Here is a 13,766-nt window from a genome sequence, read left to right as displayed (position 1 = left end):
GTTTTTTGACTAATTTATAACAGTACATTATTTTCAAAAGGAAATCCATCATGATCTACAACATAACACCCAATATTTGTTGACAAAATTTATTTGGGAATCTGAAAATTAATGCATGACAAATTCGATTTTTTCAAATGACAAGATGGGGTCTTTCTATCCAATCATTTTTTTTGACTGTGCAACTGCTGACAATAAATTAGTGTCAACAAGAAATTCATCATAATTATTTTGCAAAAAAATATTTTTTAGAATTAGAAAATAAATCCTTGACAAAAATATCCCCAGGAAGTGACAGAGACTACATGTTATGATCAATTGCTATAGTCCAATTGTTTTGAGTTATATTACCTAACTAGTATTTTTTATGTTAGTCAAGGTTGGAAAAAAGAACAATATTTTACCACCCCCTCAATTGTTGAAATCACAGGAAAATAATTGTTATTTCAAAGATGGAGGCATGCAGTATTCCCCATATTTATCATAATGGAAACTGGAAGTGGTGAAACATGTAGCTATATTTAGCAAGAGGAAACAACTTTGATACAATGTTACCAACATTCCACTGTTGTACAACAATACATCATCTATGTGTCAGTGATTTGTGGTCACAGACTCAATGTCTCTCTCCAACATCTATGTTTTTGTTTTTTAAAATAAAAAATAGAGCTTTCTCCAGAGTAAATTTGCATATAAGGAATTGGCATATTTGTGAAGACTTATATGAATGGTTAGAATGGAAATAGAAACTATACAATACTGCTACTATTGGCCATGTGGTATATAAATCTGCTAGATTTTTGTAACACTGCATCCATCCATTCACTAAACGTAATTTACATAATCCTTATTTATACCGAATATTTCTATAAGTTTTAACAAAGTTGTCTCCCAAGAAGTCCAGTGAGAGAAGTGTTAATACAGAGGAAAGGTGTGTGCTGATGAAAATCACAGCTGAATTGTTTGGTATAGTCAAACACTCGTCAGAGTGGCAAACTCCATGTAAACACTCAAACACTCAGACCAGGGTTTGAACCACAGTGGCAAGATCAAAGAGATAGGCCAGTGTTTAAACCACTCAGCAACGGACAACTATAGTTTGGGGAGTAGAACATGAATGACACAAGTCTGTACCAGGTTGTAATTAAATGACTGTGTTTATTCACATCATATACAATTGACAGTGTACACTAAAATATGAACATAATTATATTGTTATTTGGGTTAGCCATTCATATGTGTTTTATCTGGAGTGATGTTTCAATGTTTCACGAGTCTTTGCTTTCTTCTGTCTCCCTTTTCACATCTTGTTTTGTGTCTGTGCTTTTGTACTCTTTGATGTTCCCCCTCCCCCTTCCAGCCCCTCTGGTTTCCTGGTGATCCCATTTGCCTCCCCTGTATGACCCTCTTCCTATTTGTGAACTTGGTCTGTGATGTTTAGCTTTTTGTTTCTTGTTATAGTCTGAATCTCTTTCACTGGATTCTTTCTCAGTTCTAGGACCTTCGTGTGTTCTCATATCAACATCACTTGTATCACCGCCACTGCTCCTTCCCTTATGTTGTTTATTCCTGTTGTCATGAGAACCATCTCCATGACAACCAGCTTGCTGGAACTGCTGAACCTTTTTACTTTGTTGTTTGTGTTGTTGTCTTTTCTCTGGTCCTCTGCCTTTCTGGGCAGATTGTTTTCTCTTTGTTCTAATTGGTGTATCCTTATCATGTGACTCCACTGACCATAGGGCATCTACTGAGTTTGGTGCCTGGTATCTATAAAACATAAATTCAAATTTGCTAGAATTATTAAAGTCATTGATAATAACGTAATAAATTTTCTGTATACGTACAAAAACTATTAACTTGTATAAATTATTGTATATTTCAAGTAAAATATACATTTTGAGTAATAAATTTTAATATGAATACCAGAGAGAATGGGTGAGGTACAATATTATTTGAGTACTGTGTTTAATACCTTAATTATTTACCTCACAGCTGGAATCATTTTATTATTTTGTTTGGTTTGTCAAAGACTTAAAGTCATTCATTTACTCACAAATCATAATACAAGCTAACAAGATAAATTGAGTGGACAAATGTATGTAGTAAATACAGGTAGCCTTGTGATTAAACAGCAGTTGAAATCTGATGATAATTTATGTTATGTAGTGAATGCATAATAAAAGATACAATTAGGTCATCCTGTTGTATGTGGTAGTTTGAAACTAAAGTTGTTGAGATTTCTGAGTTTGTCTAATGTCAGGCTACCTTTCCAGGTTGGGATGTGAGACCATGATAACAATTCTCTGGACTAATTGAAAGGGATATGATCCAAGGTCAAAACGCTTTTGAACTGGTATGCCCATGTTGTGGAGTACCAGGATTCAGTTTGGATAAACTGGTCTGCCCATGTTGCTAGGGTTGGATAACCTGGTCTGCCCATGTTGCTAGGGTTGGATAAACTGGTATGCCCATGTTGTGGAGTACCAGGATTCAGTTTGGATAAACTGGTCTGCCCATAGTGCTAGGGTTGGATATATCAGCTCATATTCTTATAACCAAGAGACTTGCCATAAATGTGGCTTGACAGAATATGAACATCATTTTCAAACCAGATAGCCAAGTCTCTGGGCTAAGGATTTATACATGTACAATGTGAGTGCACTCAAATACAACCCCTATTAAAAACTAAACTGTGTATATAACCATGGATGATGTCACAATACTCCAATTATTTATACGCTATGTTAAACCTTTTGTATATTGTATGCTTTTGACACAGTAAACTTCCGGTCTTTAATAAATTACTTCTTTTCTTGCATTGTTGTATGTACTTTATATGCAGCAAACTTCTGGCTTAAAACCTCTGCTAGCTTTGCATCATGCTTTTGACAAAGTGAACTTCTGGACTTAGATTACTATTTTTTTGTATGTTTGACAAAGTGAACTTCTGATCACTACTGTTCTGGTATTAAGTATTAGTTTAATTAAGAGTTTTTTTGCATTACACTTTTGATGCAGTGAACTTTTTTGCATTGCACTTTTGACATTCTGAACTCACAACTTCTGGTTTTCAATCATCACTTTTGGGTATTATGTTTTGACTCTGTGAATTTCAGGCCTTTAGGTTAACTTTTTGACATTATGTATTTAGGACACAGTGGAATTTTTTACTTTAAATCATAACTTTTTTGCATACTTTTTGACATGGTGAACTTCCAGGTTAAGTTCACAATGATAATGTTGTTGTTCACAACAGGATGTTTGTTGAGTCGACATTTGAGAACACGTCACCATCACATGCGACTTACGGGTCTGAGCAGAAAACAGACAATGTTATTTTACACAGTGAGCTAAGAGTAGATATGACCTTGAGTTCGGGTCAAGAGTTGACCTAACCTTGAATTAGGGTCAAATACAAACAATATTATCTAAATAAGTTATGGGAAAAGATTTGTACATAACTTGATCATTAAACAGTCTGCATAAACTGTTATAGGTGATATAGAAGTAACAGGTTTCATTCTTGTTTCTCCTATCATATAGTTTGCATGATATGTCATGACATATACCCTCAGTCTATGTAATACTGATGTCCATAAAATTACATTGTTTGGTTTGGTTTGACTGACTTGACTCATTGTGTGTTGAATATTTCTTATTTATCTCCCTGCAAAAAGTGAAGTAGTATCAGCCTTAATCCAAAGTGAGTTTTGAATTTTAAGTTGTATTTATCTATTTATTGCCATCTGGGTCTAATTTTTATTTTACAAAAAGTAGCTACATTTGCCCTTGTGACTTAACTTGCATGTGATCTTTAAGCTCTATTGTAAATAAATAAATAAATTATGAAATATTAGATAGTTAGATAGATACATGTAGATAGATAGCCCAGAGATTTGTCTTGATGTTACTATCTCAAGAAGAAGGTGTGCTAATAGATAGAAAGATGGATGGATGTAGAGAAAGACAGACAGCGAGGCAACCTGATGGATGGATGGATGATATGTGGGTGCATAACTACATGTAAAATATCACATGCACCCTTCACATACTTTATGCATTGTGATGATGTGTTCATCTAGGCTGTGCATGTATATTTACATAAATGACTTCCTTGTAATCAGTTATTAGATGTACATTTTCAAATAGTAGTTACCAACATTTTTACATTCTCAACACAATTGTGGTATGAGAGATAAATGGAGTACCACTAGTGCTGCAAACAAACTAGGTATGTGAGATAAACAGTACCACTATGGCACTGTAAACTGGCTAGGTCTGAGAGGTAAAACACAGTACCACTAGCAATGTTTAAACACCTGTACAGCTTGTGGAATTGAAATGATAACTGGGTTTGTGCAAGCTTGTATTTGGATCATGTATCTATTCATAGCACCCACAACTTATTAAAGATAATAAACAACATGTGTAAAATAGAGATTTATTTTCAGCCGTCAGATGGGAATGAAATTTAATAACACACTGTCAGTCACTCTGAACTTCACAGAATGGTGTTCTTCACCTACATTTGGTGGGAAAGAATCTCTCTAAAGTTGACAATTGATATTGCTGATAGATTTATGGCAGCCAGCCTTGGTAAGATTACAAACAATGACAACCAACATGGAGCTGAGTTATTGCACAATGTAATTGTATTAAGGTGTTTGGTTTCATAGTTTTTATTTATGTACTTTAGGCAATCTGGGAAAACAGCACGGTCAAACAAACCGGACCATACTAGTACAATGCCAGTACCTTTACTAATCATCACGTGTAGTCAGTTATAAAAAGTAACGAGAGCTGTCACATGATTTGTCTCCCAGTTCAAAGGTCGTGGTAAGTACTTCAAACTTTCTTCACCTTATTGTATGCTAAAAGAAGGCGATGAATGAAATGATGACATAGTGATTGTCTCATGTGAGATCAGCCGACTCAGCAGAGTTCAAATGTCATCATCCACCCACATGCTGTTTGGCAACCAGTCTGATTCTAAGTTTTGTTTCATCAATTATGAAAGGATTGTGGTGGGTGTTGTAGAAGTCACTGCAGACATTTCATTGTGAAGATATAAACTTAAATTACAACCAATGACAAATCACTTTACTTAGGCGGCGACTATAGAGGAGTTGAATTTCAACTGAAATTTTATGGGAGATAGAGAACTTAGATCAGTGATCACTCAGAATAAAGTAATTTGGATGGGAAGGGTTCAATGGTCAAAGACAGTATACCATGCAATGTAGAAAGTACACAAAATCACAGACTGGTATATGAATCACAGACTATTAGTACATGTACACTATCGTCAAGTCCCTAGAGACAAAACAGCTTTAAAATCACTTTACTAGTCAATGTAATCCTTCAGAGTTAGAAATACAGTTCAGATTTCAAAGTTTGCTATTTGAAACCACTACATCAACGGCAATATAGGTCTGTGATGTGGTCTGTGGTTATTTTAGTGGTTCCATTGACAGGCTATACCACAGGGCAGTATTAGCCCAAACTTAGGATTCCATTGCAATCCTGTTCTATGAGGTAATATGGTGTATTATTATAGCAGTTTGACACCATATTACTGGGGAGTGTTAGACTAAGTTTGGTATCTCAATTCTCTTCCTCACAAAGAGTCATGAGATCATGGCCACGGTTCCTGGTTAGTATCATTACACTAAACCAACTATCAAAGAGCAATACAATGAAAGAATAATAATAATGGTGATGCTAGTTTTTTTTAAATATTGCTCTTTCCCAAACTGTACTCAAAGTGCTTTACAATTATACAATGGCATGGACCAAGAGTGGCACAATGGCACGCTATACTTCCTCAACTCCCTGGGAAGCATACAATCCATTACAACCATTGTAAGTGCATTGAACTAAATTCTTCACATAGCAGCCTCTATCCGACCATGTTGAGTTGACTGGGGCACAATTCTAGTTCAAATTTTGTTCAAGGACTCTAGTCATTTAGAAATAAATGGCAAGAATGAAACTCGGAAGTGGTAACTTGTAGATTCCAAGCCTACATGGCCACTCTATCCATTTGGTGTGTTATTTCAGTGATGCTGTAAAACAAGAGAATGTATAACTAACATTTAAATATTTGGCAAACTACTCTGAGATTGAAGGACACAACATTGCCGAGGATTAGATCAGATGAACAGACTTGAGCTTCCAATAGACCATACATGTATACCAACCTGCATCAACACTCAAAATATGCAAATTTTGCTATCTTCCAATAGACCATACATGTATACCAACCTGCATCAATACTCAAAATATACCAGTTTTGCTATCTTCCAATAGACCATACATGTATACCAACCTGCATCAACACTCAAAATATACCACTTTTGCTATCTTCCAATAGACCATACATGTATACCAACCTGCATCAACACTCAAAATATACCACTTTTGCTATCTTCCAATAGACCATACATGTATACCAACCTGCATCAACACTCAAAATATACCACTTTTGCTATCTTCCAATAGACCATACATGTATACCAACCTGCATCAACACTCAAAATATGCCAGTTTTGATATCTCCAAATAGACCATATACCAACCTGCATCAACACTCAAAATATACCAGTTTTGCTATCTCCAAATAGACCATATACCAACCTGCATCAACACTCAAAATATGCGAATTTTGCTATCTTCAAATATCAGAATATTTTCAATCCTGTTTCTCCCTGTTCTTCATATTTGATTGGCTGACAGCTATGTCTGGCTTGTCCAAATAGGTAGCATGGAAATCCCAGATTCCGGAATCAAGAATCAAGCATCATTAAAAGTGGCACAAGCTGAAGATATATGTTTTTGTGATGTATTTTTTTCCTACATTTTAAGGTACTCACAGTATTATACTGTTATATTAACTTATAAACATCACTTGAACTAATATTTGGTACTTGGATATAACTTATAAATGATCCAATGAGGTAATTTAATATGTCCAATTGGGAACTTGCAAACCCGCCATGTTGAATGTTGCATCATGGGAAATGTGACAATAAACATAATGAATTCTATTGTAAACAATACTGTTACATTGTTTGCAACCAGGAATGATCAATTCATAGTTACCCTGACCATTGTGGGAGGTTAATTTTATCAGTAGCTCCAGATTAGGTATTACAATAACCGCAGATAATCCCATAGTCCTTTGCGTCTGAGCATGCTCAGTCTGGATTGCAAGTTCCCAATTGGGCTATTTCAGGGTTTATAACAAGGATGGAGGGGGAAGGTTGGAGACTGATAGATTTGTTGTTTTTGATCACTTGCTACAAATGATGATTACCTATGAAATATTGTGACTCTAAGTCTTATAGTCTAGGAAAGGGTAGACTGTGAATGAGTAAATTAAACAATGTTGGAATCTTCCGACCATTGGGATAAATATCAAGTGTTGGTCAGGATCTTTCTGAGTGATGTAAATTGAGATTTTAGGGGCTCTGGTTATCCTTACGTACCGTACCCCTGGACTGTACCCCTTAAGCTGGAGTAAAAATACGAATCTGTTGACAACATGACACGCTAGGCATGCTAGAATGTGTCAGTTGGGTTCACCATGATAAAGATGTTAGCACTGCTTACATAACACGTTTTGCTATTTTTCATAATTCCTTTTTTAAATTCATTCTGTTGTAATAGTGTGTGATGAATCATACAGGGTATAGATATAATTACCCCATTATGTGTATTAGTCAAGTGGTTAATTCAATGAAAATTACTCAGTACTTGTCCTGGTTGATATTGGCACAGAATCCACTGATAATAGCGAGATTACAGTTAGAGGTAGTTGACCTGTTCTTAATCAATATATTCACACAGTGCTGGATTGATATCACGTAAGGCATAAAATCGTATTCAGCTTTCAGAATATCATAGGGAGACCAATTCAATGCATGGCCACCTAGAATTCTCATGACTCAAAGTACTTTTAATTTTCTCTGCTAAAAAGTATCATTCCTAATAGTAATACTATAACAGCTCCCCATGAGGTGTGAGTACAAGTGTGGCATACTTGCAGTGTACTGTACTTTCACGAGTGTAGCAAGCAAATATCATTGCAAATATTCTTGGTAGTGAGTACCCACACTGGAACTCATACCGCTTGGGGTTCTGTTCTTATGTTTATCCATAACAGCATATTTCCATAAAAATTATCTGTGTATAGTCACATGTTTTCGTGTACAACGAACAGTCATGCCCTTATTTGCATATCATTTGCATGCAGGTATGCAATAATGTTTTCGGCATTGCACTGTAGTGCAAATAGCACTTAGTCTAGTATGCATGCACAACAACACAAGTAATCATTGGTGCATATGTAATAGTGTACACTGTGTGCTCTCATTGATAACTAATTTATGATATGGGGCAAAATGTTAAAAGCTGGGTTTTCTTGTGAGTTTCTACAGTAAGGAATAAGGGAAATACCAACTTTTGGTGGGTCACAGGAAATTGCAGAGCAGTGGCATGTCAAATTAGCAAATAGAGGGGCACTCACTGCTCAGGTGTGTGTTTGTTTGTTTGTGTGTGTGTGTGTGTGTGTGTGTGTGCTAGAGTGTGTCAATGTGTGTACACGTGTTTCAATGCATTCATGAGTGTATGTTTATATATATACCATATGTAACTGTGTCTAGATCTGTGTGCATCGGCTTGTGACTATTACGTTTATTAGGAGTATATATATATATATATATATATATATATATATATATATATATATATATATATATATATATATATATATATATATATATATATATATATATATATGTGTGTGTGTGTGTGTGTGTGTGGGGGGGGGTGGGGGTGGGGGGTGAGAAAGGGGGTTGAAGGTCGGTTGATGACAGATGTATATATATGTGTGTGTGTGTGTGGGGGGGGGGTGGGGGGTGAGAAAGGGGGTTGAAGGTCGGTTGATGACAGATGTGTAGGAGTGTAGGGGACTCAAGTGTAACTGAGCATGAAGCATAGCTGCAACGGAAAATGTATGAAATATTGTCTGTACATGTGAATCCCAAGGTTGCTGAAAGTAGTATGAATGCTGATTTTAATACCAGACAGTATGTCTGACAGGTGCCTTCATTCTAGGATTCAATCAACAGTTACTGCCAGGATAGATATCATAAATTTTTGAACAGAATATAAAAAATATAATATTCACACATAAAATACTTAATAAACGAGATGCTATGAGATAAAGGTTAAGAATTGGTTTTGGGTTAACATTTTCATTTCAGAGATGTCATTCCATCAGTGGATGCGCTGTGAGAACCACGCTGTAATCAGTACAATCCATTAATTACGGATACTATTCGATTCAATTCACAGCACATAGCTGCCGGAAAACGGAAAACGAATATTATTCCGGTCAACGTGCCTGAGAACATGGTTGATACAGGTTTCTAAGAGTCATTGTACCTGTTGCCATGGAAAAGACCCCTTTATGAGTATCATAAATAATGTCTAATTCTATGTACTGTTGTATAGACATTAATAATTTACGTTGATCCACAAATTAGGCGATGTCATACATTCAGAAATTTAATAAGAGGTTAATTTGGAAATACGTCACCTGTTGATTTGGTTCTTTTCATAATGGCAACTGATTTCATCTAAGACTCATTACTGGCATATCTCCAATTGATACAAAGTAGATTTGCATTCATTTCAACCATTTTACAATAATAACCATATTAATTTCGACCCATACATGAATTTATATAACATATTTGACATAACGCAACCTCACAAATTCTAAGATCACAGTTGCTGACATATGACTTCTGTGTGATTTTTCGGAAAAAAAGTGTTTCCAGTATGTGATGTAGAACATACTTGCCTACTGAATATTCTTGACTATTCTGACCTGACAATTTATGTGAAAAATCGAGCTGGAAAAATCATGATCCAAATTGTCCCACATCCTGTTTCCAAATTCTAAAACTACTGACATTTATAGTGGAAAAAAATTACAGTAGATGTAATGTTTGAAAGATAAACTACATTGTACATGGCCTCAAGGTACAATCTCTTCTGTTGTATTAAAAGGTCTTACGTATTTTACATATATTTTTCAATGATGGTTAAATGTCGCAATACCTCTGGCAAAATCTTGCATTTGATATCGCGATTTGCGCATGCATGATATAAATGTACAGGCTGTGACGAGGAAAAGATATGCACATTCAGCAGTCATTGAACTCCGATAAATGGCAGACTGTCTGTTACTGAATAAAGATTGGTTGCTGATGATGACAGGAAGACAGTGTATATTGTACCACCGACATGGAAAGCAGCGAATTAAACCAGACGATGGGAAATATAACAGGAAAAGCCTACGGTCACAGCTAACTACACTACATTGGCATCCTTACCAAACCCGACATTAGCTTTGTATTTGGGATGTTCCAAGTTTGTTAATGTATGAATGGTCTACATATGAATGGGGCAGCTTACTAAATTATAGGGATGACAGGTACATTGGGGAGGGGTTGAAGATATCATCCTTGGAGGAACTTACAAATTAGTGAGGATAATGGGAGGACAATTTGAATGTTCTGAAATGTCCAAGTTTTATTTTTCTCTGGTGTTGAATATATTATATACACTTGGATGTTGCTTTCACTTGTTTTCATCGGTAATATTTTCACATCTTAAATAAGATATCAAATGATAATATATTGATTCAAACTTTGAGCCAAGGTACACACAGACTATTATCAACTGTGAACTCCTAATCACTATTAAACATTGCAAACACTTTGTTATTGTTTGTTATTGTACGTACAATAACAAACATTTTACACATTGTTTAATGTTTTGCCGTTTATTGAGTTGTGAACATAGACTTAGTATATGTTATTTCACATTATTTTTTCAAATAGTATATGTTATTTCACATTATTTTTTCAAGTACAAAAACTTAGTGAAGCTGTTTTATCAAATAAAAATCCAAAATAAATACCAAATTCTCATCCATATGGCCACTTTAAGAGCCAACAGACAATGGCTGGACCAACGCACTGAACTGAACTGAACTGAACATGGCAACTCACGTCTGTATCACTAGTTCTGCAGTGCTTAAAATATAAGTCAAAACGTTCAAACTTGCCATTATTTTTTCTAAGTTCCATAAATTATGCTTGAGGAGGTATATTTGTAGTATTCCCGATATTTGTATTTGTTTACACACAACATACTCAACGCCAAAGGCTTTTGTCACTACTTGTCTATTGACTCATCGTGACAAGGCCCCTTAGGTTACTTGCATATATTCACTGGCCGAAAGAAGACAAATATTGGGGAATAATATTCAATAGCCTTACCCTGGTATTTTGGTATCTAGGACATCCTTGGATAATGTAATACTTATGGCTGGTATATCTCGGTTCACTTTCAGGCTGTAAAATATACAAAATAAAAAGAGAAAGAATTTTGTGAATAAGTTTGACGTAAGTTACATACGTGAGCAAGTATTTCATCAATGTAAAAATATGTTGGCATCTGACTATGAGTTAACTCAGCATACCATTGAAGTTTTAGTTTCCTAATTGGCATACTAGTGTTTGGTTTTTAGTGCTGGCTGGATGCCACAGCCATATCAATGGGTCTAGTTTTTTGGCAGCCATACATGACATAGATGTTGGTGGTGGCACTTGTAATTCTTCAGCTTTGACTCATATTCAGTATACTTCCAATCTACATACTGTACATGTGTAATTGTATTTTCACATTTCTTACACATTTAAAGTGGCACAAGCCAAGTTCATGCTTTTTACTCAGCTTGGTTAATAAACATATTATTAACAAAGAAATGATTGAACTGACTGAGTATAATGTTGATGCATGCCTTTGACAGCAATGAAACTTGTCTTCTGATGTTGTTAGTTTTGTTTATATCAGGGGTTTTCTCAACTTTCTATTGTAATATAAACACTAATTATGTCCAGTGTGCCCTCTAATGATAGCCAAATTGTTGTTGTTGTGGGTCAGTATGATAAAAACTATCATTTCTTGTGAGTCACCTAATAGTAAGAGATAGGGGTACACCAAATTTTGGTGTGTCACTAGAAATTGTGTGCGTCAGTGGCACATCAAATTGGCACACTAATTATGTCAATGAGTAATTACTTACTAAATTGAATTATGCCTAAATATCAGGTTTGGGTTAATTCTGTCGATAACAATTAATGGTAGGCTTGGGGTAGGTAGTACTATGGTAAATTTTGTCTAGATGTTATACATGGCATCAGAGATCTTGAGATTTGATGCCACGTATAGTAGCTAGACTAGAGTAGATTTGAATATACAGTAATATTTACCTTCAAAAACTCTATCTCAGATTATAGTAGTGATTAGAACTAGAAGCTCAAGAATGAACATTTCCTTCTCCCATCTAATTTCAATCTTTAGTGAACGCTAATAAGCACACTTTGTTGGTTGTATGTTACACATTCAATCTATACTTCATTATGTTTATACTTCCATCCAAAATCATGCTATATAGAAGCCCTCTTAGATAAAAGAGTTTTAGTTCAAAATGTCTGTTTTGACTAATTACTAGTGGGACTGTTTTTTTCCGGTTCTCATTATCATCAAATGCAACCTACAGTAATCATATATCCTTATATGGTATATAAATTGTCAACCTCTACCATACTATGAACTCGTCCTTCAATACCCGGCCTGACTCATAAAATATCATGATACAGTTCAAATAATATCGTTTCTGTTTTGCAAACCCAGACTTGAGTAAAGTCTGGTCATATATTGTTGCAAAGTGGTATCAAGTAGGATTGCCTTCAAAAGTCCATATACCATGTAATCAGTGAGATACACATGTAGACAGACAGTGGACTAAACCATCTGTTACTATAGCAATAAAACAACGGTCTAGGTGAGGTATAGTGCACCTCAAATATAAAAACTATAGTAGTTTATTTCTTTTGATATATCACAGGATGACGACATTAGAGAATGTTTGAAAACATGTTATTTTGACCTTATTTCTTATTATCTGAGACAAAGAACACAATGCAAATTGGTGACACATGAGTGCTTTGTCCATGCAGGCAGTATACAACTCAACCCTATCAGCTATATAATTCTATACATGTATACCCCAAAATAGGGTCAAACAAACACAGCTGTAAGCAAATATAAGCAAATCATAAAAAGTAAGAAAGCCATAAAAATGATTATACATAAAAATGACGAGAAATAAGAAAAATTTTACGCTAATCCTAAATGTAATACTTGATAGACTAAAACAAAATTTGAATTTGAACATGGTGACATTTGCCAAAGTTCTAAGTGAACCAAGCTATGAAATATGAACCCAAGATAAAGAGAGGTATCAATTTTAATGGTCAATCCGTCAAGTAGTTTTCACTTGTATGTAAACCTACACCTTTTAACACTACTTAATATATCTGTCATTGAACCTGGAGTGTGTGTATCAGATAAAAATAAATTCTAATCTATGTTCCTTATACTCAACCTTAAACCTGTCATTTTCTAGTTCCTGATGGACCATATTCCGTACTACGTTAACTTCACACTTATACCATCTAGTCAAGCCTGTGACTCTCACACAGAATTCTGTGCTCCCACCTACAGTGTTCATATAGATATGATGAAGTCGTCGCGTCCCCATATGATTTTAGTTTAAAAAGACTGGAGGTGGAGTCCTGTTGGACATTGGACATATAGTCAAAATACTGTATCAAATGAATATT

General features: G+C 35.1%; 1 protein-coding gene across 1 annotated transcript in view; it reads right to left on the bottom strand.

Moving 5' to 3' along the window:
• Positions 1-1,190: 1,190 nt before the first annotated feature.
• The window catches only part of LOC144434574 (uncharacterized), a 79,277-nt gene continuing 66,701 nt past the window's right edge, over positions 1,191-13,766 (bottom strand). The window contains exons 5-6 of the mRNA XM_078123042.1: positions 11,355-11,429; positions 1,191-1,767 (exon numbers count right to left, since the gene is read on the bottom strand). Coding sequence (XP_077979168.1) covers positions 1,269-1,767; positions 11,355-11,429 — 574 coding nt within the window. The 3' untranslated portion in view covers positions 1,191-1,268. The remainder of the gene's footprint in view (positions 1,768-11,354; positions 11,430-13,766) is intronic.

This window comes from Glandiceps talaboti, chromosome 4 (assembly GCF_964340395.1).
Source record: "Glandiceps talaboti chromosome 4, keGlaTala1.1, whole genome shotgun sequence".
Taxonomy (NCBI): Eukaryota; Metazoa; Hemichordata; class Enteropneusta; family Spengelidae; genus Glandiceps; species Glandiceps talaboti.
This window is presented reverse-complemented; position numbering and strand designations above follow the sequence as displayed.